This window comes from Natator depressus, chromosome 1 (genome assembly GCF_965152275.1).
Source record: "Natator depressus isolate rNatDep1 chromosome 1, rNatDep2.hap1, whole genome shotgun sequence".
NCBI lineage: Eukaryota > Metazoa > Chordata > Testudines > Cheloniidae > Natator > Natator depressus.
The window spans coordinates 333,903,718-333,930,643 of record NC_134234.1 but is presented as its reverse complement, the minus strand read 5'-3'; the positions used below and the strand labels follow the sequence as shown (position 1 = coordinate 333,930,643).

The 26,926-nt window shown below is 41.3% G+C and overlaps 1 protein-coding gene across 4 annotated transcripts in view; it reads right to left on the bottom strand.

The window, feature by feature from the left end:
- UPF2 (UPF2 regulator of nonsense mediated mRNA decay) overlaps positions 1-26,926 on the bottom strand; it is a 136,516-nt gene that overhangs the window by 99,629 nt on the left and 9,961 nt on the right. For 2 of the 4 annotated variants that reach the window (XM_074942626.1, XM_074942625.1), the window contains exons 4-7: positions 12,900-13,060; positions 10,362-10,559; positions 8,472-8,621; positions 2,470-2,541 (exon numbers count right to left, since the gene is read on the bottom strand). In XM_074942626.1, the coding sequence (XP_074798727.1) occupies positions 2,470-2,541; positions 8,472-8,621; positions 10,362-10,559; positions 12,900-13,060 (581 nt within the window). The remainder of the gene's footprint in view (positions 1-2,469; positions 2,542-8,471; positions 8,622-10,361; positions 10,560-12,899; positions 13,061-26,926) is intronic. The other 2 variants (XM_074942627.1, XM_074942628.1) reach the window with 1 other exon arrangement.

The following is a 26,926-nucleotide window of genomic DNA, read 5'->3' as shown; positions in this document are numbered from 1 at the left end:
AGTCCTGAGAGGCAGAGGTGCTGGATGTGCAAGTGGAAGCCATATGCTCTTGAAATACCTCTCCTACATACTTGCCAACTGTCTGATATTTAAAACCCATCCTTCGTGCTCCCTGTCCTAGTTAGAATCCTGGACAGCTGGTAGAGCAGTTAAAAAGCTGGCCTATTGACCTTGGAGTCTCTATGGAGAGGAACATATGGGAAGGATGCCTGAGATGGCCTCTTCTAAGCTTCTCCTGTCTACTGGAGCTTCAGAGCTGAGCAGGGCAGCACAACTGTAACAGGGAAGAGAGTCCAGGCAACAGGCAGAAAGTACACTCACCATGCTTCTAAAGTATAGAGGCGGGAGAAGACTGCCTAATCCTTCCCCTAACCATCTTTGGGCTGAGTGGGAGACAGACACATGTGAGTGGGATGCAGAGGAACAGAGAACACAAGGAAACTTGGGGAACAGGGAATACAAAAGAATTTGTGCAACCCCAAACCTCTTTCCATTGCCAGGAAAGAAAAAAAAGGGGGGGGGAGAAGACTGGGCATGCACAATAGCAAGAGTGACAGAGCTGCCTCCTGAAGACAGAGGAGAACTTAAAACTTGCCATCCTCTACTGAAGATGCCAGAGATAACACAGTAGGCCACTGCACCTCCTCCCTTTCAAAGGCAACTGGTAGGCTGGAGGAGCTATTGAGAGAGGAAGATCTTGTGGTGGGGAGAGAGACAAGGCCCATAAAGGTCTAAATACTTAATTTAACTTCAAACATCGAGGCCCTGAGAATTTATCTATTTCACCAGACTGCATGTAACAGCTCCCAAGCCAGAGGCATTTCATTTTTGGAGAAATGTCTATGGAAATGGATTTAAAATGTCCCCCTCTCCATTTTCTCCTATGTAGGCTTCTCTAGCTATGCTCTCCTGGCTCATCTCCAGCATTTTCTTTAGTAGCTTCTCATCTTTCCCTCTACCTCCTGTCTGTTAGTATTCCTCATGGTTCTCTCTCCAAACAACCTCTATACTCTCTGTAGGGGACCACATCTGTTCTCATTATCTCAGCTCCCATCTCTATGGTGATGGCTCTTATAAAAAAAACAAACAAACAAACAAACAAACAAACAACAACAACACTACCTATTTGCTCCACTCCTCTCTCCAACTACCTCTCAGACAGCCCTTCTGGAAGGTCCCACTATCATGTCATACTCCATCTACTCCACACTTCTAATTTTTTTATGTATTATTTTTACAAGTAACAATTAGAATTACTGTAACTGGAAGAGAGAAAAGAAAAACACTTTTATTTTGTACACTTGACAGTACATTATTTCATTGTTTCTCCTGTATAGCCACTCAGTTTCCCCCTTTTATTCCAGGACTCTTTCACAGCAACAAAGAGAAAAATGTTTTAAATAAGAAAAGCTACAAAAATTGGCAGGGGATACCAGTACTGCTGTAGTATCTGAAAATACTTTTAATATTTTTAATTTACTACAAGTCAAGTTGATGGGTTCTTATAATTTTCAGAGGAATAGGCTGATAGAAATGGGGAAAAGACTAGAGCTTTTTGGTCATGAATTATTCCTAATACCTGCTGCTATTGCTATACAAGCTACATTTGCCTCTTCCCTCCCTACTGTCTCAGGGAGCATGGGTTCCACTCCTGCCAACCTCTCTTCCATTAGTATATAACCATGACCACATTCCACCAGCTAATTCTATAGAAGCTCCTGGTACTGCTTCCCTTGGCTCAGCTGGGCTAGTTGCTAATATCTCCCCTAGAAGCTCCACCCTGTCAGGGAGCAGAGAGTGTTTCAGTCTCTAGGTCCTTTTGGTCTTTGGCCTCTCTGTTTAGAATGCTGACAAAGGAACAAGTTAGTAACAATTATGGAAGTGTTTTTTGTGATGTGGTCACCTGTCCACTGTATTAAAGTCATCAAATTAATTTCAAACTGAGCAGCTTTCAGATGCTACTAACCAGGACTGGATTCAAGTTGGTGTCTTGGGTCCTGATTCAGCACTGCACTTAAGCATGTGTTTAACATTACACAAGTTTTTAACTGCTTTGTTGAATTACAGCCTTAGTGAAGAAAGATTCCAGATCATAATTACCAGCTTCCTGAGCCATCCAACCCCTCCGGATAATTCACAGCAAATATTTCTCAACATCTTGGTTTTTTATTTTTATTTTTGTTTCTAGAACAGCTTTCCCAGTCCTCTAAATAGGATATTGAGTAACAGGCATAAAATTCAAGCTCATTTTCTGTATGTTCTCTCTGTTGTAGACTACTTGGTATTGAAAACCTATTTTAAACCCTAGCTATGCATCAACACTAACTTCCTTCTACTCCCAACACCTTTGTACCCTTCACTATGTCCATTCCTCTTTTCTTAATACTCCCTTTGTCTCCCTCCACACAGCTTCATTCCTTCCACGTGCCAAGCACCCTCCTTTCCTTTAAGCAGCACCTCAAAACTCACTTCTTTCAGCTTGTTTTCCGTCACTATTTTCAGCTCCGGTGCTATCTGCTCCCTCTCTCCTGCCTGAGCATACTAAAAATAAAACAAAAATAAAATGTACCCAAAATAAACATGACAGAAGTAAAATAAGTTGATCCAAATCCCGTATAAATAATACTTTTCAATGAGCAGTTTCAACTTTCCTTCCGAGTATCATATCCTCCTTTTCCGTCCTCATGGTTTTATTACTTCTTGTTATAGTTACATTCAATAGACATTTTAAGCTTCTTGGGGTGGGGACTGTTTCTTCTTATTCATCAGTAAAACTCCACACTAACCATGCTACATAGTAATAGTCTTCTTTTTGTAAAGTTAAACTGAAAAAGTTAATTTATTTTGGAGTTTAATTTAGAATGCAAGATGACATCTTCAAACGATGCCAATTCTATACACTGCCTTGTGACATGTAAAAACTAGTTCAAGTAATTTCCTAGTAACTGGTTATGGGCAAGATGAAAATCTGTGGATTCCACTGTGTTATTACCACTCCCTAATGGACTGGAAAGCTCAGAAACTGAAATGACTCTTCCACTTGCTGCCAATGCAGAATACCAGGCCAGCCAACTAGTGGTCATTTTAACATTTTTTATTGGGGGATGGGGCAGAGAGCGGTATTACTTATCAAAGATACTTGTGTACAAAGCTAAAGGAACTTGGCACTCTCAATTTACGATAAATAGTTACTGTCACCACAATAACAGAAAAGGCAGTTTCAGAACTATACAGCACCAATCACAAAAAAGCAAAACCAAAAACACCAAGTTTTCTACACCAACATTGGGAACACTTTGCGAACATGCAAGAAAAATATCTCTGTGTTTTAAAACAATTGATTCAATTACCTTCGCTTAATTAGTTAAATGATATAAAAAATGGGAAGCAAAACTTCATCGTGGGAAAGACAGGATTTTGGTCACTCTTGGGTAGTATCCTCTCTCTGTGAATCATTGTTATGTATGAGCACTTATATAATGCAGTAAGGAGCATGTTAGAAATGCAGACTAAGTGGTGAAAAAATAGATTTCTCTCAATTTTATCACCTTTTTTTCCCTGTCCTTTACCCTCGTACTGTTATTTCAAAGATCCCTTTCACACAGTGTGATAGAAAGACAATTATGAATATGGTTTCACAAATATGGTTTAACTAAAGCCATCTCAAAGCTAATTTAGTGCTTCTATTTGATTAACAAGTGGTGAGAAATCCTGTTTATAGAGCAGATGTGTTAAACCGTCCTTAATCAGCACTGTGTTTGCAACTGTCCCAATGGCATAAACATTAAACTAATGTTAAACTAAGTTAAAACATTCAACTCTGTTAAACTAAGTTAAAAAAACCTGTGGATGCACGCCATGCCAGACACTTTAAACTATGGCAAGCTTTTTTAATAGTTTTAGCACTAGGGTGTACAGGAGTAAAATGTTAAACATTTCACTAAGCATAACCTTGTCTTTAATAGTGAAAAATATTCACTAGCAAATTTCAAATAGCTGGCAGAGAACTGTTTTGCTTACATAATTTTGCGGTTATTATGTGGTTTATTCGGAAGGTCTCAAAGCACATTTGTTACGTGAGACTTATACGTGCGCACTAAGCGCAGAAGACATCCCTTATTAATTTTTTCTAGTAATGACAAGTCTGTGACGTTAACTCTAGCTGACTAGACTAAACTAGACTTCAGGTGGTAGAAGCAGGCAAAGCAGGGACTGCTGCAGTGGGTGGGAGGAGGAGGTAAAATGGGAGTCAGATGGAGCCATCCCTCCCCCTAGCATGCTTCAGACCCAGAACTGCGCAGGGGAGATCACTTTGTAGAAACTAGAGCCTTCTCTCCCCACGTTATATGGCCTTACGGGAAAATTGCAGAGAGAAATCAGTCAGAGTCCAGACAGTTGAACCAGATACAGAAGCAGCTTCTGACATTCAGAAAACTTGCTACAATTTTGACGTGACGTTCCTTACTCCATGTTGACTGTTTGCTCCAACTTTCTCCCTCCCACTCCCTTCGTCTCTTCATCTCAGCTTCATTCCATACATGACCCTCTTCCACTGTTCTCTCTTACTCTGTCCCTCTCACCTCCCCCTTCCCTTCACTTTTCTTTTCATTTAAGCTTATCCCCTCCTAACTAAACCACCCCAAAATTTTGTGGCACTAACATGACGCTTCCTGCTTTCACTTTGTTCGCTCTACTTGTTTGTTCTGTTCTTTCCCCACCCTGTATCTGTCTTATCTGTTTAGTTTGTAACCTCTTCAGCACAGGGATTGTCTGCTACTCTGTGAGTACAGTGCCTAGCACAATGGGACTCCATTCGTGGTTGGTCCTTAAGCACTACTGTAATAAACATGATTAATAATAGTAATAATATACTGTCTCAATTACAGTTATCTCACAATCTTCCAGAATGTAAGAACAAATGTCACCAAATGATGCATTTGGTGGTTAAGAGAAAGACACTCAGCTTCCCCAGATAAGGCCATCTTGCCAAGCTGCCACTAGATTTTGGTTATGGAAGAATCAAGATAAAAAAAACAATCAACTTATCAAATGGAAACACCAAATTTATAAAAGTGTCTCAGTTTAGATTTTTGTAACACACTTTCCTAAATTTCTGTACAATATGTAGGGTTTGCAATGTACTCACGATGTATTCACAGCTTCACAGTGCATTTCATAGATTCCTCCATATGCTTCAAACAAATCAGTTTTTATATTTGGTATTTTGTCATGCTATAATAACTTTCATTCTATTTTGAAAGAGTCCCTTCCCTCTCCATGCCCCACCACTGACTTTGGACCTCAATTTTCCATGCTGAGCTAACGTAATTACTAGTCCATCCGTATTTTGTGACATGTGTTTGAGACATGCTCTCCGTACCATACTGGCTAGGATCTGGTGCACTGTCACAATTCATTTCTTGTTTAATTGTGCATGTTAGTCTGATAACCTGGCATTGTTTCCCAATTTTTTGGGCTGTCAGTGAGCTAAGAGTATGTCAATACATCGCCTGCCTGCATTTCTGATCTCATTTTCTGCAAAATACCCCTACACTCCTCTCACCTAAAAAAGATACTTCTCTCAGACATAATCACTTTATGTGTTTAATGTTGTGCCCACAATGTGCTTTCAAGACAGACATGGAGGAATGGTCTTTGCCCCAAAGATCTCACAATCTAACTGATGGACAGACAGACAAGTAGACAGAGGATGGAGGAAGAGGGAAACAGTTTTTTAAACTATAAATGTCAAACAGATGCTGTGAGCAGAATGGCAACACTGGGTCTTCAAGGGGGACTTAAATACCAAGAGTGTACAGGAAGTGCAGATAAAGGAAGGTTGAGCACCACATAAAAGAAGACATGGATGTATTTATGTAAAAAGCTGACAGCTGGATGGTTGACAATGCAAAGCAAGAACAAGGAGAATAAGTAAGGAAGGTATGATTTTTGCAGGGTTTTGAATTGACGGCCATAATCTTGTATGTATGTGGTAATGTAGGAGATGTGGAGTCATGAAAGGGAATTCCAAAGGAGGAGTGAGATGATCAAAATGACAGGCAAGGCAGATAACTTAAGCTGCAGCATTTTATATAGATTAAAAGAAACATGGGTGTTAGGGGAGGATGTTAGAGCAGGCAAAGCAGGATATAATGGGGACACGGAGGTGAGATTTAGTTTCAGGGATGGAAAGAAAAGGATGGATCTTAGATACCTTGGAGGAAGGAACAGAAGGATTTGTATTAAGCCTGGATTTCTGCAGCAAGAGGAGCTGGGCAATCAAAAAATAACCCCCAAATTGTGGCATTAAGTGACAAGAAGGTCGTTGGTGTTGATGATAGTAGCAGAGAAAGGGGAAGTTGAGAAGAAAGATCAGTAGCCAAAACGAGAGACTGGACGGAGGGAAGATCCTTTTTTCCTTCTCATTAATACTTGCTCCCTTCCTTAATGTCTTGCATTTGTTTGCACTGACATATTTAGAAAGCTCTCTGGAGCAGGGAGAATATCTTGAAGCTTACAGAGAAGTGCAATTTATAGCAGTTACCCTATTTTAGCAGTAGTTAAAAAAAACCAAACATTTGAAGTATGTCTACTATGAAAAGTGACTATGTAAAGATGGCACATTCTTAGTCAATGGATCTGCTCCCTCTGTGTATCAGAATCATATCTGATGACTGGAGTTATAAAGTTCACTACTTACCATAACTGTACTTCCTTGATAGTGTTGCCTCTGCCAGTTTTGCATTGTAGAGGCACACCCAGCACCACTGAGCTTCAAAAACCTTCTGAAAAACAGCACCCATTGAGGATGCACTATGACCTAGCAGTGAACTCAGTGTCCTTCACCTTCTTCATCAGGTCATCCATCTTATAGCTGAAAAGACCCTCCCCCTTGAAAAGGTGGTCTGCAACACAGATTAAGCCTCAGACAAAATGCCCAAAGATTCAAGCCAGAAGTACTGACTCCAGAAGAGCTGATGCCACCATATGAGTCAACACATCTGAACCATCAAAAGTTGTCAGGACTGAGGTTTGGAACTTGATTTCCATTCCTTGGCTGGTAAAACCACCCATCCGCCAGCATGCCTATTTAGTACTAGGTCTCTTTGGTACATGGGGAGCTCCTCACCCTGATAAAAAGAGATCCTCTGGCAAGTACTTTAGAAGCAGAAATTACCCTCAGAATCAGTTAAGTTCTTGCCCCAGAAGGCTCACATCTTTGAACTGATGAGGCTTCAGAGCCCACTTGAGACTCAGGAAACAAACAAACTTCTTCACTGCCAAAGTCATCCCCACTTTGTTTGAAGTCTTCATCTTCATCTCTGAAGTCAAATGCAGTCTATTCCTTCATGGGGGCAGAAGGATGACTTAACATATCTTGGGGTGGGATTCATAAGGCTTCTGGTTTGAGGCCACAGAGCCTCTACTGACCATTGGTGCAGGCTCAAGTGTGAAGACCCTATACACAGAGCAGAAATCTGGGGAAGAAATATCCCCGGGCAAAATGAAGAGCATCATTTGCATCCACCTCTGGGAAAACCAAGGGACACAATGCACACAAAGTCCCTTCTCCTGCAGCTAATTGCAGAAAGGAAGTAATTGAGAAGTATGTGGCCCTTGGCTCCTGACATTTGGTGCTGCTTTTCAGAAGGTTCCCAAAGTTCAGCAGCACCGGTAGGAGACTCATAACTCACAGGTGGGAATACACCACAACCAACTTAGATTTTACCAGTTTTTACCCATGCTATCTATGCTAACATTGTTACAGGAGAGAGGATGTGCTGGATTCTATTCCTTCTTGTGCATCCTTAGCAGGACTTTTTACTGAGTGTTTATCAGGGAAGGCAATAGTTGTTATTGAATGCAAAATCCGTATTACTGATGATGATGATGCACAAGAAAGAAAGAACCATGTTTGACTTTTAGAGTCCACATTGGGCTTAAAAGTAAAACATCTTTTTATTTGTAAGCTGAACACATTTGATAAGATAATAATTGATATACAAACATGAAGTCTCACATGCCATTTATTACCGTCATTTTCTGAGTAGAACTGCCTTTACATTTAATCTTTTTCACAATTCAATCAAATGCCAAAGCAGTAACAAACGTATCTATTAACCTTCACCACACAAACCTCAAAATAGTGGTTACTAAATCATCTCAGTGTCTTTACTGAAAGGAGAAGTTATTTCTATTTTTATCCTTTAGCAGTTTTGGACCAGTTTTCTTTTCTTTCTGCAGTGCACTTTTATTTCTTATCTCTCTTTATTGAATGTTTTGTTAGAAGTGTCTGCTGAGCACAATAGGATGCAGGAAGGAATGACCTTGCTCAAACTGCTTCTAGCTACTACAGACGTTGCCCAAAAGAATCAAAAGAACCCCTCCATATTAATACAAGGAATTGAAGAAATACCAGGACCCAGTTAGAATACAGTAGCCCTAGCAATGTTTATCAGCTCTGCTTTTACCTTGCTCATCAAGAAGCTTTTTTGTGAGATCTTCTGCTTCATCTCCACAGTCTAACTCCAAGTTATCATCATTAATGTCCAAATTCTCCATATCCAACTCCAAATCCTCAGTACCAGCAACATCCTTATTATCCTTGGCATCTTTTGAATCTGTTTCAAAGAAAGCAGAAATATTTTACTTGCAATGTAAACACGAGTAGACATGGCTTAAAAATATTCTAAGACACGTTGGTGCATCCCTGAATCTCTAGCCTGACCTCTTACATACCTTTATTCATGTCTAAGGAGAAGAAGCACACTTCTCTTCTGACCAATACATTAGTCTTATTTGTCAATTCTGGACTTTGTGCCATCTTTCATATCGCCATACATGCCTGGAACAGTCTCCCTAATTCACTTCCTTCTGTGATGTGCTTCTGTTAAAAGGTGCTCATACCTTTTGAGTGTCTTGGTTTGTTCCCAATTGTACTTGTTGTGTCTTCACTGGGCTGGGATATGTTATTTGTTAGGCATTCTACACATAACCTACAGTGTTCTATGTTTAATATCATGATTAAATAATAAACCCAAAATTTCAAAAGTGCCATCTGTTTACAATGAACTTACAAGTATCTCCTTTTTGCTCCCAACAGAAACCATCTACAACAAGCATTTTTTGGCTTGTGTTATAAAGGAGGTTGGACTAGTTGATCTAATAGCCTGTTCTGGTCTTAAAATCTATAAACTTATGATAAGAATCTGACACTAAAATATATTTTTTGTTTTCTTAGATGACCATCTTAATTCATCATAGCTAGAGTTCCCAAAGATTACAATCTAAACATAACCAGAAGTATTCTTCCTAGTTTTAGTATTCTTCCGCATACTGTATCTATAATCTCTAAATTAAATTAGTTTGCATTTTACAAACATATATCCCTCTTTTTTAAAAGTTTGATATAATTTATGTATTGTTTTCATAAACTAACAAAATATTTGATAAAACTTTCAAGTGGCATGCGCTTTATATGGAAATAGTATTCACTGGGGCACGCAATATGTTTAGTGGCTAGTACACAGGACTGAAGGTTTGTCTACACAGCAAATTACTGCTCGCCAAGCCAGAGTGTGAATCTACAGTACACCAGCTGGTACACTATAGATTCACACCATGGCTTGCCAAACAGTAACTTGCTGAGTAGACAAGCCCTCAGAGTCAAATGATTTGAGTTCCACTCCTGACAGGCACTCTCACTCTGTGATCCTGGATAAAGCATTAACCCTTGTGACTTAAGTTTTTCCTTCACTGGAAGGGAGGGAAGGAGGTATGTTTTTACATCAAGATGTCTCCAGTAGGATTTTTGCACCGAGATCGTTAAGGCACAGGTAGTTTTTACCTCAATGCAGCGAGGCCAAATCAATCTCAGGTGTGTTGGCGGTACGGGTGGGAAAGTGTTGACCTTTACTAGCTACACCAAGGTAAAAACTACCCCTGCCTTGTCTGCACTAGAAATTTGCATCAAGATAGCTAACAAGTTAATAATCTCAATGTAAAAAATCCCCATACCTGTCTTTTGCAGTGAAGGTACAACTTTGTTTCTTTCATATATAAAGATACAAATATTAATACTTACCCACCAAAAACACACTGATATATTTGGGTGAAAAATGCTATCAGCACTCATTTTTATTTATTATTATTTTCATAAAGCAACTTTGTGTTCCGATTACCTATCTAGCATCATTTCTGTGCTCAAGACCATCCATTCTGGTGGAGTGTTCTGACTGCTATATAAATAATGATTATTTCAACTAAAGACTTTTGTTACTTTTGCTAAACTTGCATGGCTGTTGGACACAATAAAATTTTTTTAAAAAAAATCTAGAACATTTTCTTCCAAATTGTTTTACCTCTAGACTCATCCTTGCTGGAGTCCTTGTTCTGAGAACATTTTTCATTATCTTTAAACAAAATGGCTGGCACAAAAGCTTTTAGATCAATAAGGTTCTCATAGAAATTTCGAGCATCTTCATCTTCCCAGATGCCCCCTTCCAGGTCATATTCTCCAGGTTTGCCAGGGGTAAAAATGTCAATGCCAGGCCCATGTTCTGGAATCACAGAATGCACAAATGACTAATTTATCAATATAATCATACTAAAAGAAATATTTTCTTTTAAGCTAAGGGTTAAAGCTATGTACACAAGCTTCAGATCATCTCATTTTAAAAAGACAGACTTTTGGGCTAAACATTAAAAAAAAAAGTTTCCTTGTTACTGCCACTACCTTGGCTTCTAAAACTGAAAGTTATTAAACACGTATCCCCAGCATCTTAAACAAACCAGACTAGTCTCATTCAATGAAATTACAAAGCTACACTGTGCAATCAGAAAGTTATCACACTTCTATTATACGAGATTACTAAATGGAGTTATAGTGGAATTCATCCATATTTGCATCAGAAAGTGTTTAGATACATCATTTTGGGGGTGATCATCCATCAACTTCCACAAATGTTTTATTTTCAGAATATAAGTAAATGCTTGCAAAATCTGGAATATTGTAGTCCAGGGGCAATTAACAGGGATGGATTAAAAAATTTGGGGGCCCTGTGCACTATGGAAATTGGACCCTCCCCACATTCCTTCAACTAGACAAAGCACATGATACATAATTTATAAATATGAGAACATCTCAATTTATTACTAGTAGCTTGGAAAAGACTTAAAGAACTAATATGATATGTTAATATTAATACATCTAGGAATATTTCATTTAAATATATATTGCAATATATATTTTTTTTAATTACTCACTCTTTCCTTTGGCTTCCACAGCATCCTGACCCTCCTCTCTCCCACTCAGTACACCTCCCGACCCCACCCCCCCACAGAAGCCTAATCCTCCTGTTCCTCTCTCAGGCAACCCCCCCCTCCCAGCCTGCTAGCCCATAAGCCCCTACCACTCCCTCCCAAGCTCCCAGGAATCCCTGCGTCACCCACTCTGGTCTCCGCTTCTTAGTCCTCCCTGCTGTTGAACCTCAGGTCTGCCCTGCTTTCTGGCACTGAAAGGAGCAGGAGCCGCCACGTTGGCTCATTGAGGGCCTGGCATGTGGAGCAGGACCTTGGTACAACACCGGTAGGCACAAGACCTGAATGCTATAGTGGAAGCAGCTGTGACAGCGCAGCGCATGCATGCAGCAATGGATGCCAGTTGCATTGTGCTGGGGTTTTTCCCCCAACTTGTAACTTACAAGTGGAAAAAAGCCCCAACATATTGCAACCAGCAAAAGGGGAGAAAAACCAGTCAAGAGGGTTAAAAACCAGCCAGGTGGTCAGAGGCACCCTGAGATTAAGGGCCCTGTGCAACTGCACGCTGCTTAATCTGTGTCTGGCAATCAGGGTAGGAAAACTGTTGGGATAATCACATTTCTTCTTCAAAACAGATTCAGCAATTTTTTTTAAGCTCACGAGCATTTTTGGACAAATCTGAGGTCCATGATTTCAAGAACCTGAATATGTAAATATTAAAATTTGACAGCCATCAAGACTAGCGTGGCATACTGAATTTTGCCATCATATTCAAAGGTCACAGGTAGCCATCTAGTGGCTTATCTAACAGGTCGTTCAACATTTTCCCAGCTGTATTTTGAAATACTTTAAAGGGGAAGTTTAAAGTATATTTTAAAACTATATTGAACTGCTAAGCTCTGAGATGCAATTAATAGATAACTTCTAAAGCAGATTCAAACTACATTAAGTAATCAAAACCAAGTGCCTTCTGTGCAATTTGAGAAACAAGGAAACACAAGTAGTAAGGAAATAAGACAATTTAACTGAAACGTCATAGTATTTGCTAGCATATTTCTCTATATGAGCTGCATTTAAAATGAAATTTTGAACGGATTACTAATCTTCAGATTCAAATGGTCTCTCTAATGTAAAATAAAGCCTGTGAATGACTAGTTATCTGACCTAGTCTTATAAAAATAAATGAAATATACTTACTTAAAGTGATGGGAAGGATTAAAGGTACAAATAGGATTTTCTTTACATGGCACCCATTACCTTACCACCTTAATAAAACCATCCTAACAGAGGTACAAGATATCGCCAAAATTAACACTTATCCAATCTTTTTCTTTAACCTCCCAAGCCCTTGGGTGCATAGGGCACCCACCAGTTTCCACCATTTATTTTGGTCCTGTGCTGGCCTATTTAGGCTCAATAATTCACTGGAGCTTAATACATTTAAAATGAAGCTTTATTGCTATACCCTAGAACGCTTTGTCTTATTCCATATATTTAAATATGGGAGGCTAAGCTCTTAACATTTAAAAGGAACTTGCAGTGAAAACACAGATCAATGGGAGGGTTTTGTTTTTGTTTTTTTCCCCATAAAGGAAAGCTTTCAGTATTGTATAACGTATCAACCCTAAACGATGTCCTACCCTCTGGTGTTGGTTTCTCTTGGGGAAGATCCGGCATATTTTCATCCAACAGATCAGCCAGAGACTGAGAATTTGCCAACAGCTTCTGATAGGACATTGCAAATTCTTCATACTGCTTGTGTCGATCTTCACTCAACTCTCCTTTAGAGTGCAGAATACGCCTATAAAGAGCACAAAAAAAAAAAAAAAATACAATCAGACATTGTCTGCTTATTAGAGATCTATTTGACCTATACTGAACCACTGACAAAGTTTTCCACTGAACAACAATCAGTCTTCCCTCTGGCACAGAATTATACACACACACTAAATGAGATAGTAGCAATGAGCAACAACAATCTGGCTAACACTACTATCAAAATTAAACTTAATACCAAATTTGATAAACTTAAATGTACTACAACCACAGCTGTTTTAACTTTAATGCCATGAAGTCAAAGCCCAAGTCCCCCCAGGCAGCGGGGCTCAGGCTATGGGTTGTGTAAATCAACCAAATTGGCCTCCAGGAGGGGTTCCACAATGCACTGCTGTGACCACTCTGAAGATCATTTTCAACTCCGCTGCACAGCAGCCACGTAAACAGGAAACAGCCCCTCCCCTATTAAAGCCTGGGGAACTTTTGAGTTCCCATTTCCTGTTTCATCAGCATGGAGACCTCACCAGCCCAGCTGACCATGGCAACTCAGTGCCCCAAATGTGCTCCTGCCTGGAGTACACAGGAGCTGGTGGACATTATTTGTCCGTGAAGAGAAGAGTCTGTGCAGGCACAGCTCCAATCCAGCAGAAGAAATGTAGATATCTATGAAAAGATTGCACGGGCATGGGGGACAAGGGTCACAGCAGGGACATGCAGCAGTGCTGCATGAAAATCCAAGAACTTCGGAAGGCGTGACAGAAGACAAGGGAAGCAAACATTCGTTCTGGTTCTGCACAACAGACATACCATTTCTACAATGAGATGCATGCGATTCTCAGAGGCAACCTTACCACTACTCCAAAATGCAGCGTGGATACCTACCAAGAGTCTGAGTTCTGAGCCACCTCAAGCAACAATGAGAACAATGAGAGGAGAATGGGAGACAGGCGAGCAGGAGATTCTCCACGAGAGCCAGGAGCTATTGTTAACCCTGGAGCCCACTCAGTCACAGGACAGCATGGCGGTCAAGCGTGATGCCAAGAAAGGCACGTCCAGTGGGTATGCAATTCCAATCAAACTTTAGGGATTACATGCTTTTATATTTTATTTTATGTTTAATCTGAAGAAAAAGTGAGGTGCAGTGCGTATCTGCTTCCTAGTGACTGCTCCAGCTATGCAGAGGGTGCCCCTCAGAAAAGACTGTTTATATGCACGGGAATCGCCCAGGAATCCTCCATGGAGATCTCTAGGAACCTTTCATGGTGGTTCTCTGCAATCCTTTGCAGAGGTTTCTGGAGAGGGCTACCTTATTTCTTCCACCACAGTAAGACACTTTTCCAAGCCACTCCAGTATTAACTGTGCTGGCATCATTGTGGTACACAGCATAGTAGCATAAGAACCAGGTCTATACCAGGACACTTGCAGCACCTGCTTTCTTGCCACTTCTGTTACCCTCAGGAGACTGATATCACATAGGGTCACCTAGGAGAAACGGGGGAAGTTTTCATTACAAGTGCTCGTACTGTGAACAATAGAGCATGTGATCCACCATCCATGGTGACTTCCGGGTTCCTCAACCACGCTTTCCCTAAAATGCCAGTGGTTTGGTTGACAGAGATCGGCATTGACCTCAGATTCAACAAGTCCAGGGCAACTACTACCAGCAGCATTAAACAAAAGGGAGGGAGGGCTTCCTGTGTTCTCTTGCAGCGTCAGACCTCGCCAGAGCTGCCTCACACAAAGACAGCAATTTGGGAAGCTTAACGCTGGTCCCTGGTCTCAAAGCCATGTCCATGTTGTCAGGGGGAGGGGGTATTGTCCACCTGTACTCCCAAGGCAGGTTTACTACAAGTTGCAGCAAAAGGCCCATTGCCCATGCCGCAGGGACATACTCACCACAGTTGGAACTGGTTCACTGAATAGCTAGGGATTCTGATTATGTTCTGGCTTGCACTAAGTGTAACAAGGGGAGTGTTTTTTAAATAGCAACCTTGCACTGGACCCAGAGTATGCGCTGACAATGGGTGCCTTGTGCTTTGCATGACTTACAGTGGAAAGCTTAGCCTTTAGCACATCCTCCACACCAACAGAGAGGCTTTCGCAGATTAGAAGATGGAAAAAGAGGATGCATGACGACATGTTCAGCGAGATAATGAACACCTCCAGGACAGCTGATGTGGAGCTAAGAGCGTGGAGGATTTCATGGTCTGAAAAACTGGACATGGAGAGCAGGAGAGCATTCCAGGAGCATGAGCACGCGATGCAGGATGAGATGCTGTGGATTACGAAGGACCAATCAGACATGTTGAGGCATCTGGTTGAGCTTCAAGAAAAGCACCTTGAGGCTAGACTCTCTCTGCAGTTCATGCAGAGCCTGCAAGCATTGCCCTGTTCCCAATTCCCCTCCCCAAAATGTTCCGGGGGGAGGGGAGCGGGAGAGAGAGAGAGAGAGAGTATCCTTTTCACTCAATGCCAGGGGAGGGTACAAGAACAAAAGGCAGCCATTCAAAGACCTATGATGGTCAAGACTGCTGTGCTTTCACAGACAAGCTGACTTGGTTTCTCCCCTCCCAATTTTATCACTCCATTTGCCCAAGGTTAAATTATTTTCCTGGTCTTTCGGTTTCTTTATGTGTGCGCAATAACAGTAAACGTTTCAAAATGAAATGCTCTTTATTTATTGTAATCATGGGGCCTTAAGTGGGGGGTATACAGGGAAACTGATGCAATGGATGGCATGGTATGGGAAAGCACAACAGAGATAAGCGGGGCACATTACTGTGGCTCATTACTGAAACAGGTTTTCAAAGCCCCCCAGAGACGCAGAGCTCCTTGCTGGGCTCTTCTTATTACCCTGGTATCTGGCTGCCCAAAATTAGCTGCCAACCTATCTGTTTCCATGCCCCACCCCATAGAAACTTCTCTCCCTTTGCCTCACAGATATTAAGGAGCACACAACAGACTGTGATAACAATGGAAATATTGCTTTCACTGAGGGTCTAACCTAGAAAGCAAACTGTGCCAATGACCCTTTAAATGTCCAAAAGCACATTCCACCAACATTACATACTTGCTCAGCCTACTGTTGAACCACTCCATAATGCTATACAGGTGGCCAGTGTATGGCTTCGGGAGCAAGGGGTAGGCTGGGTCTCCCAGGATCACTATTGGCATTTCTATGTCATCAATGGCTGTTTTGCGATCCAGAAAGAAAGTCCCTGATTGCAGCTTTCTGAACAGACCTGTGTTCCTAAAGATGAGCGCATCATGCACCTTTCCTGACCATCCCAAGCTGATATCGGTGAAACGTCCCCTGTGATTCATCAGCACTTGCAACACCATTGAAAAGTATCCCTTATGGTTTATGTACTCTTTGGCAAGGTGGTCTAGTGCCAAGATAGGGATATGGGTGCCATCTATTGTCCCACTGCAGTTAGGGAACCCCATCATGGCAAAACCATCTACTATGTCCTGCACGTTGCCCAGAGTCACTACCCTTCTTAGCAGAAGTTGATTAATGGCCCTGCACATTTGTATCGCAACAGCTCCCACGGTGGATTACCAACTCCAAATGGATTCCCCACTGACCAGCAGAAGTCTGACGTTGCACGCTTCCACAGAGCGACTGCCACTCGCTTCTCCACTGTCAAAGCGGGTCTCATTTTAGTGTTGCTGCACTTCACGGCTGTGGAAAGCTCTGCACAAAGTTCCTGGAAAGTGGCCTTCCATACTTGAAAGTTCTGCAGCCATAGCTGCAGAATGATGCAATCCCACCAGTCAGTGCTTGTTTCCCGGGAACAGAAAAGATGCTCCACCACATTCAGCTGTTGCGCAACTGCAACCGGAAATTGTTTCGTTCTACGGCTTGCAGCAGAGCTGCTTGCATGACATCGCAATGTTCCACGTGCCGACTCCCGTCTCGGCTCTGAAAATACTGCAGGATAAGGCACAAGGTGTTTGTAATGCTCATAACAAGAATGCACAGCTGAGCGGGGTCCATGCTTCTCAGACTATGGCGCACGCGCAGCTAACCCAGGCTTTCGAAAAAAGGCGCGAGAAAGCATGGGTTGTTTGCCATTGATATCAGGGTAGGAAGAGAGGGAGGGAGGAAACTGCATCATGGAAGCCTGAAGCCATGTTCCCATTTCACCCTGCGACAATATTTTGGTCCCATGAGGCATTGCAAACCCTTCCCAAAACGCACTGCGGCTAGTTGCATTGTGGAATAGCTACCACAGTGCACTGGTCTGTGCATTGATGCAAGTGCTGCCAATAAGGGTGCACTCCACCGAGACAATGATCTTGGTGTGGACACACAGAACCAACTTAATTACTGTGGTGGCTGGATATAGACTGACATTAAGATGACTTAACTTTGTACTGTAAACATGCCCTCAGCAAATACTGTCCCAAGTTAAGAGACCTCAGAAATGGCAACTAAGATGAAAGTTACCAGATGTATTTGGGACATTAGGGGCGAAGTTGTGGCCCTACTTTAGTCCACTGAAGTCAATAACAAAACTCCTGTCAACTTCAATAGAGCCAGGATTTCACACCAGGTACTCAAAGAAAATTATTCCTTTTCACTTCTGTTTCAAGTCAGTTTCTAGTCAACTCCAGTTTCTGATTAATCTTGCCTTTCAAACTGTATAAAAGATTAGTTTTTTAGATGCAGACAACAGCTGTTAAAAGCATATAGAATTCAAGTGGAAAAAAGCAAGACTAATCACAATGGCATGATATTAAGGTGAGATATCTGATAAACAGCTAGGTCTAGAAATAAATATTAATATATCTATAAAGATGAAAATATCAGATTTTCATATCGTACTGTCGGTTTCTAGCAATGCTGATTTATAAAATTTCAGATCTTAAAACCATGGCTGGTCTACAGGAGCACTTCCTTGTCATCAGTTAAGGGAAAAAAACAGTATCAAACCCTGTGCAATTTGTGATCCATGTACATTCTGAGCACATTTCAGTATTTGGCTAGAACCACAGAACACGGATGTAAGCCGTGTCATAAATCAGACAAATACATACTAGGCTTGAACAAAATCCCCTCCCCAAACTTACAAGTATTCTGTGAAGGATTTTTTATTGTATTCTTCAGTTTATTTGACTGCTCTCATCTATTCTAAATCAACATTTTAATAAATTAGTGTCAAAGATATTTGTTAATTTATTAAACTTGCATCCTGGAGAAAAACAACAATCTCTGGCAACTACAGTTTATGGCAAAGAACCACCACCAATATTAAGGGCTGGTCTATTATAGACACAGACATGCAGCTGTATCTTTTACTTAAATTTCCAAGGAATCGAAGGTAACAGAAGCATCATACAATGCAGAACATGTCTTGTAAAGACCAAAGGGTGGAGTTTAAGCCAGTTTATGACTTTGGCATTACAAGACATCAAATGGTAAATCATGCACCACACTATTCAAACCAGAAGTGACAATAGTAATCCTCTTGGGCTTTTTTTAAACCAAAAGAACAGAAATCATCAATTTGATGGTAGCTCTGTTTTTCTTAATATCTAGAAGACAATAGACAACACTCATATCCACCCCAAACACTCATCCATTTCACCCTCACCTATAACAACTTTACATTCAACAACACACACACACTTTGTCCACACCATGGGCACTATGATGGCTCCCGAATAGGCCAAACTTTTCATGGGCCACCTTGAGGAAGAATTTCTGGACAAAAGCACCACAAAACCAACAATATACCTGAGATACTATAATGATATTTTCTACCTTTTGACAGACAACCTAAACTTCCTCAAAGGTTTCCACCACAACTTCAACAACTACCACCCACCCATCAGACTCTCTTTAGAACACTACCACACCAACATCAGCTTCCCAGACACCAGGATCAGCTTCAACAAACAGCTACAGACAACTACATACAAGAAACCCATGGACCACAACACCTTCACAGATCCAGGAACCACCCAAAACACACCAAGAAATCTGTTATCTACAGCCAGGGACTCAGACACCACAGAATATGCTCTGAGAAGAAAGTCCAGGATACACACCTTTACACACTTAAAACCACCTTCACCAAACAAGGACACTCCACCAGAGAAGTAGATTGCCTCATGGAATGGGCTACCCAAATATCTCGAAAGAACCTGCTTCAATACAGGACCCAAAAAACCCCCACACCTCTGCAACTGCATACCTCTAGTTTCATGTTACCTACCACCACACACTTGAACCTATGGGGGGGGGGGGGGATCATTAAACAGCTACAACCCACACCTGATGGGGACCACACCCTGAAAGAAATCTTTTCTAATTCCTCTCTTCTGGCCTTCAAGTAAGCCCCCAACCTAACAATGTTCATCATCAGAAACAAGCTCTCCCCAGACCAGGACACACCATCTCAAAGCAGCACCACCTCCGGCCATAACAAAAGCAAAACCTGCAGACATATCTCCGCTACTACGATAATTAATACCTGCAACAATGCACCTGTCCAGATCCATGGGTCCTATACATGCCTATCACAACATGATATATACCTCATCCAGTGCATCAATACCAACTATGTGGGTGAAACCAGATAAATCACCAGGTTCTTGAATGAACTCACACAGCAAAATGATAAATCACAAAAATACCATATCACCTGAGGGAGAACATTTTTCACAAAATGATCACTCCATATCTGACCTCTCAGTCCTCGTCCTCCAAGGAAATCTGCACAACACATTGAAAGACAGCGCTTGGGAACTTAAATTTGCCACTCAGCTAGATACCAAAAATCATGGATTTAATAAAGACACTGGATTTGTGGTTCATTACAACAACCTGTAACCACTAAGGGCTTGTCTACACTGGCTCTTTACAGCGCTGCAACTTGCAGCACTCAGGATTGTGTTTTTTCACACCCCTGAGTGAGAAAGTTGCAGCGCTATCAAGTGCCAGTGTAGACAGTGCACCACCACTGGAAGCGCTATTCCCCTCATGGAGGTGGGGTTTTTATAGCGCGCTGGAGCCGCGACTACATAGCCACATTAAAGCACTGCCATGGCAGCGCTTTAACATTTCTAGTGAAGACATGCCCTAACTCTCCTTTATCCTATCACTGTAGAGATGTTAACTGCCCACTTTACTTTGAATGATCACTTGCAAAACATGCTAACTCCTTACCTGTTGCACCCTGTATTTAGCTGTTACACTGAATACCTTTCCCAGACCTGAAGAACTACTTAGTATAAGCTCAAAACAGGGCTTTGGAGCTGTGTTCCAGCTCCAGACAAAAACCTGCAGCTCCACTGCCCCGGAGCTGTTCTGCGCTCCGGCTCCACTCCAAAGCCCTGGCTCAAAAGCTTGTCTCTTTCACCAACAGAAGTTGGTACAATAAAAGATATTACCTCACCAACCTTGTCTCTTTAAGATGATTATTCCGTGTTACTCCTGGTTTGAACAGTGTGGTTCACGATTTACCACTTGCTAGGTCTTGTAATGCTGAAGTGAAAATGGCTTCATTGCCAACATTCTGCCTTTACAATATAGTGGAGAAACAGCGAATAGTAGTAGATGGTGGAGAAAATCCAACCTGTACTTAAAACAATTTGCAGATACTCATCCCAAAGATTTCAGAGTAACAGCCGTGTTAGTCTGTATTCGCAAAAAGAAAAGGAGTACTTGTGGCACCTTAGAGACTAAAGACTCTTCAACACAATAACTTTCAGGAGTCTGATCCAAACATAGGCCAGATCTAAACTATAAAATGACATTGATATCACTACATTGCTCAGAAGTGTGAAAAATCCACACCCCTGAGTGACATAGTTATACCGACCTAATCCCCAGCATAGACAGCACTGTGTCAACAGAAGAGCTTCTTCCATCAATACAGCTACCCCCCTCTTGCAGAGATGGATTAACTATGCTGACAGGAGAAGCTCTCCTGTCCGTGTAGTAGCCTCTTCACTGAAGCACTGCAGCTGCGCCGATGCAAGTTTTAAATGTAGACCTGCCCATAATGGAACAAATTAATCCCTGTGCTAGTGCCGAGTTTGGCATAGGGAAACAAGGGCAGTTTCTGCCACTGTTGATCCCTGACTGCTAGGAATTAAATTTGGTCTCTAGCATGGGTTAGATCTGCTCTAGCTTGTACCTAGGTGGCCAAGGCCCCTGTGGGTTTTACAGCAGCCAGGACACAGTACTCCCCCAGCCACACCACTTCCTGTCTTTAACATGTCCCCTGCTATGTGAGAGGTTCTCATGGAAATGAAAGTGCAGAATCAGTTCTGTACTCTGTGCGTGTGTGTTTGGGGGGAGGAGGAGAGGGCTGGTCTCCTTTGCCAAGGGTATTCTCCTTGGGGCCTGTGTAGCTGATAAAGGGCCCATGACACAAAAGTGTAAGCTCACACCTAGGGCTAGTCTACATTAGAAGCGCTACACTGGTGCAGCTGCCATAGCACATCTTGTGAAGACACTCTCGGGAGAGAGCTCTCCCATCAGCATAATAAATCCACCTCCGCAAGAGGCATTAGCTATGTCAGCGGGAGATATTCTTCCGCCAACATACCTCTATTCACACTGGTGAATATGTCAGTATAACTTATGGCCCTCAGGAGGGTGATTTATTCACACCCCTGAGTGCTGTAAATTATGCTGAAGTAGGTGGTAGCGTAGACCTGGCTTAAGAGTATGTCTACCCTGCAATTAGACACCCATGAGCCTGTGTCAGCTGACTCGGGCTCGTGGTGCTTTGACTAAGGGGTTGTTTAATTGTGGTGTAGCCCTTCGGGCCCATGCTGCAGCCCGAGCTCTGGGACCTTCCCATCTTGCAGGGTCCTAGAGCGTGTGCTCCTGTCCGAGCCTGAACATCCACATGGTAATTAAACAGTGCCTTAGTACAAGCCCCAAGAGCCTGAGTCAGGTGGCATGGGCCAGCCATGGATTTTTAATTACAGTATAGACATACCTAAGGTGCTCCAAGACTATTGTGAAATGGGCCCAATGTGCACTTTCAAATGAAAGATGACAGTATTTTCCTGGCTAGTTGTCCTCTCTGACTGGTTTTATAGTAGCCTGAATGGTGGTGTTAGTGGCATCTGATTGACCAGTTGTTACCATTGACCAAAATCTGGTCTGAACCTGATGCTGCAATTCAAAACAGAGAAGCCAGTAACTTGGAATATAATGTCAACTCCACCTTCCTGGGAACAGGCTGCATTACTCTGTTTATAATCAATTTTTGGACTACTAAAATGAAGAAAAATAACAGAGCTGACCACAAGACCATGGTGCTCAATCAATATCTTCTAGTTGTTAAAAATGTCATACAATTTCCAGGCATGCCCAAATGGCTTCAGTGTTCAGCTGATCCAGGTAAGTTTCAATGGTAAAACAAAATAATTAATAATAATTAGGGCTGTCGATTAATCGCAGTTAACTCACGCAATTAACTCAAAAAAATTTATTGCGATTAAATAAATTAATAGTGATTAATCATAGTTTTAATCACACTGTTAAATAGAATACCAAATGAAATTTATTAAATATTTTGGATGTTTTTCTACATTTTCATATATATTGTATTCTGTGTTATAATTGAAATCAAAGTGTATGTTATTTTTTATTACAAATATTTGCACTGTAAAAATGATAAACAAAAGAAATCTCAGTTCACCACATGCAAGAACTGTAGTGCAATCTCTTTGTTGCGAAAGTACAACTTACAAACGTAGGATTTTTTTGTTTTGTTACATATCTGCATTCAAGAACAAAACAATGTGAAACTTCAGAGCCTACAAGTCCACTCAGTCCTACTTCTTTTTCAGCCAATCGCTAAGACAAACAAGTTTGTTTACATTTACAGGAGATAATGCTGCCATTTACTTATTTACAATGTCACTAGAAAGTGAGAACAGGCATTTGGCACGGCACTTTTGTATCTGGCATTACAAGGTATTTACATGCCAGATACACTAAACATTCATATGCCCCTTCATGCTTTGCCACCATTCCAGAGGACATGCTTCCATGCTGATGAAGCTCGTTAAAAAAAAAAAAAAAATTAAATTTGTGACTGAATTCCTTGGGGGAGAATTGTATGTCCCCTGCTCTGCCATATATTTCATGTTATAGCAGTCTCGGATGATGACCCAACACATGTTCATTTTAAGAACACTTTCACTGCAGATTTCACAAAGTGCAAAGAAGGTACCAATGTGAGATTTCTCAAGATAGCTACAACACTCAACCCAAGATTTAAGAATCTGAAGTGCCCTCCAAAATCTGAGAGGGACGAGGTAGGGAGCATGTTTTCAGAAGTCTTAAAAGAGCAACACTCCGATGCGGAAACTGCAGAACCCGAAACACCAAAAAAGAAAATCAACTGTCTGATGTTGGCATCTGACTTAGATAATGAAAATGAACATATGTTGTATGTTCTGTACTACTTGGAATTGTTATCGAGCAGAACCTGTCATCAGCATGGACGCATGTCGCCTGGAATGGTAGTTGAAGCACGAACGGACATATGAATCTTTAGTGCATCTGGCATGTAAATATCTTGTGATGCCGGCTACAACAGTGCCATGAGAACACCTGTTCTCGCTTTCAGGTGACATTGTAAACAAGAAGTAGGCAGCATTATCTCCTGCAAATGTAAACAAACTTGTTTGTCTGAGCGATTGGCTGAACAAGAAGTAGAACTGAGTGGACTTGTAGGCTCTAAAATTTTATATTGTTTTATTGTTGAATGCAGTTTATTTTGTACATAATTCTACATTTGTAAGTTCAATTTTCATGATAAAGAGATTGCACTACGGTACTTGTATTAGTTGAATTGAAAAATACCATTTCTTGTTTTTAATAGCACAAATATTTGTAATAAAAATAAATATAAAGTGAGCACTGTACAGTGTGTTCTGTGCTGTAATTGAAATCAATATATTTGAAAATGTAGAAAACATCCAAAAATATTTAAATAAATAGTATTCTATTATTGTTTAACAGTGTGATTAATCACGATTAATTTTTTTAATTGCTTTACAGCCCTAATTTAAACCTGCAAGAGACCCATGCTCCATGCTGCAGAGGAAGACAAAAGAACTCCCATGATCTCTGCCAATCTAACTGGGGGGGGGGGGGGGGGGGGGGAATCCTTCCCAACTCCAAATATGGCCATCAGTTATACCTTGAGCATGTAGCCAATTCTCTGGACTAACTCAGAGCTTTTCCCATGTAGTGTCCCATCTCCAGCCACTGGGGATTTTTGCTACTGGCAGTTGCCGATGGGCCACATGCCATTGCAGGCAGTCCCATCATACCATCTCCATGACATTACTACACACAAGTGACATAGGTTTTGCTGGTTTCATAGTTCTTCAATGAAAAATGTTTTTTACTGCATTTAAAACGTGCTATTTACACCTCAGCAACAATGAACAGTATTTCCTTGCCAGTAAAGGCATCAATTAGGGATAGTTTCCAACTTCTAAAATAAGCATTCTGAAAGGAGAAAACCAATTAGTTGACAAAGATTTTAAATTTATTGACCTCCTTTATAAATGAACTTGTGGGTCAGAGCTTGCTACTAAAGATGTTTATACTGTTATTCACTAGGTTTATAGATGCAACAACACTTTGAAACTCAGTACTAATCTGAAGTGTTTAAAGATAAAATTGTAGAGTTACATGTTTACTGTATCTTAACATGCTTAATTTACGAAAAAAAGTACAGTTCCTCTTTGCCTAGTGCAGTTAGCTTTGAGAACTCAGCCTGGGATCTGAGAATCAAGCATGTTTTTTTCTTGCTGATCCATGACCACCAGTAACAAAAATTCTACAAGCCAGACTATGTCCTTAGTTGCACTTCATCTTCAGGTTTTGCTATCAATAACACCTGTGCACACGACTACTGCTTTCAGTTGGTTTATACAGGGGCAACTGGTTGGACCATAGGGTTTGTCTTCACTGCAATGTTAACCTGAGTTACAACTTGAGTGTCACCCCTAACTTGAGTCCTATCCTCACACAAAAACTCTTCATTCGAGCATGATGGTGCTTTTACTTGAGTTGGTGGGCCCAATGGGGTGGATAGGCAACAGCTCAAGTTAAAACAACACGTCAGTTGCTAACACAACCACTACACTACACTCTGGGTAGCTTGAATGTTATTTTGAAGCATGGCTGCTCTCAGTTGAGCTAGGCCAGGGGTAGGCAACCTATGACATGTGTGCCAAAGGCAGCACGCAAGCTGATTTTCAGTGGCACTCACACTGCCCGGGTCCTGGCCACCAGTCCGAGGGGCTCTGCATTTTAATTTAATTTTAAATGAAGATTCTTAAACATTTTGAAAACCTTATTTACTTTACATACAACAATAGTTTAGTTATATATTAAAGACTTATAGAAAGAGACCTTCTAAAAATGTTAAAATGTATGACTGGCACGCAAAACTTTAAATTAGAGTGAATAAATGAAGACTTGGCACACCCCTTCTGAAAGGTTGCCGACTCCTGAGCTAGGCCAACTCAAGTTAACTCTGCAGTGAATATATACCCTACGTAAACTATTCAGTTGATGTATAAGGAGGAACCTATTCTAGCTCTCTCCCTCTTCAAGTTGGTTCTGCAGTACTATTGAGAATTAAAAAAACCAGTAAGCTTATTTTTGTCAGTAAAGCACATTGTCTTTCAATAGATCTCTTAGACTCATCGATATTAAGGTCAGAAGGGACCATTATGATCATCTAGTCTGACCTCTTACACAATGCAGGCCACAGAATCTCACCCACCCACTCCTGCGATAAACCTCTCACCTATGTCTGAGCTACTGAAGTCCTCAAATCATGGTTTAAAGACTTCAAGGTGCAGAGAATCCTCCAGCAAGTGACCCGTGCCCCATGCTACAGAGGAATGCGAAAAACCCCCAGCGCCTCTTCCAATCTGCCTTGGAGGAAAATTCCTTCCTGACCCCAAATATGGCAAGCAGCTGAACCCTGAGCATGTGGGCAAGATTCACCAGCTAGATACCCAGGAAAGAATTCTCTGTAGTAACTCAGATCCCACCCCATCTAACATCCCATCACAGGCCATTGGGCCTATTTACCATGAGTAGTTAAAGATCAATTAATTGCCAAATCTGTTGAATAAGGAAGGAGCTATCATTTTTATAGTCACTTTTTAGAACAGAACTACACTCTAAATGATATTCAATTGCATACTCCAACTTCTCATTGGTCTTTGGCCTCATGCCATCCAAATCTAATGTATGCAAGTATTTGGTATGTCTATGGAGAAAGAGAACCATTAATCACATTAAATTAAACAGAAAAGGGAATTTTTGAGAAATTGAGAATAATCTCTCACTCGCTCTAATTGTTATTAAGGCAGAAGGCTAACATTTTAAAATATATATTTTAATATACAACCAATGCAACCATCTCAACAAGACCCTAAATGATACTGTTTTATCACCTATGCACGAAAAAAAGACTTTGTACTTCAAGTTCTACACCTTTTGTCAGGAAAGGTTTCTCAGATCCAGGATGGAATTTATGGTCCAGAGACAGACTCAAGAATAGCTAATAGTGGCTGACATCCAGGGCATTCGTCTGGGGCACGGGAGACCCTGGTTAATGTTCCTGATCTGCCTGATTCAGACAAAGGACTTGAGCCTGGGTCTTCCATACCACACCTCAGCTGAGTGCCCTCACCACCTGTTGGTTATTCTGCGGCCTCTCTTTTTTTCCTGTGGTTTTTCTACACAAAAAAACTTCTGAAGATCTTGGGTTTGTCCCACAAGAGTTTCAAAGACAGGGAAACCGTTTCCTGTCCAGCTCTTTACTGGTAGCTCTGTAGTTGAAACACCCAGTCAGGTGTTAAACTAATACTCCTGGA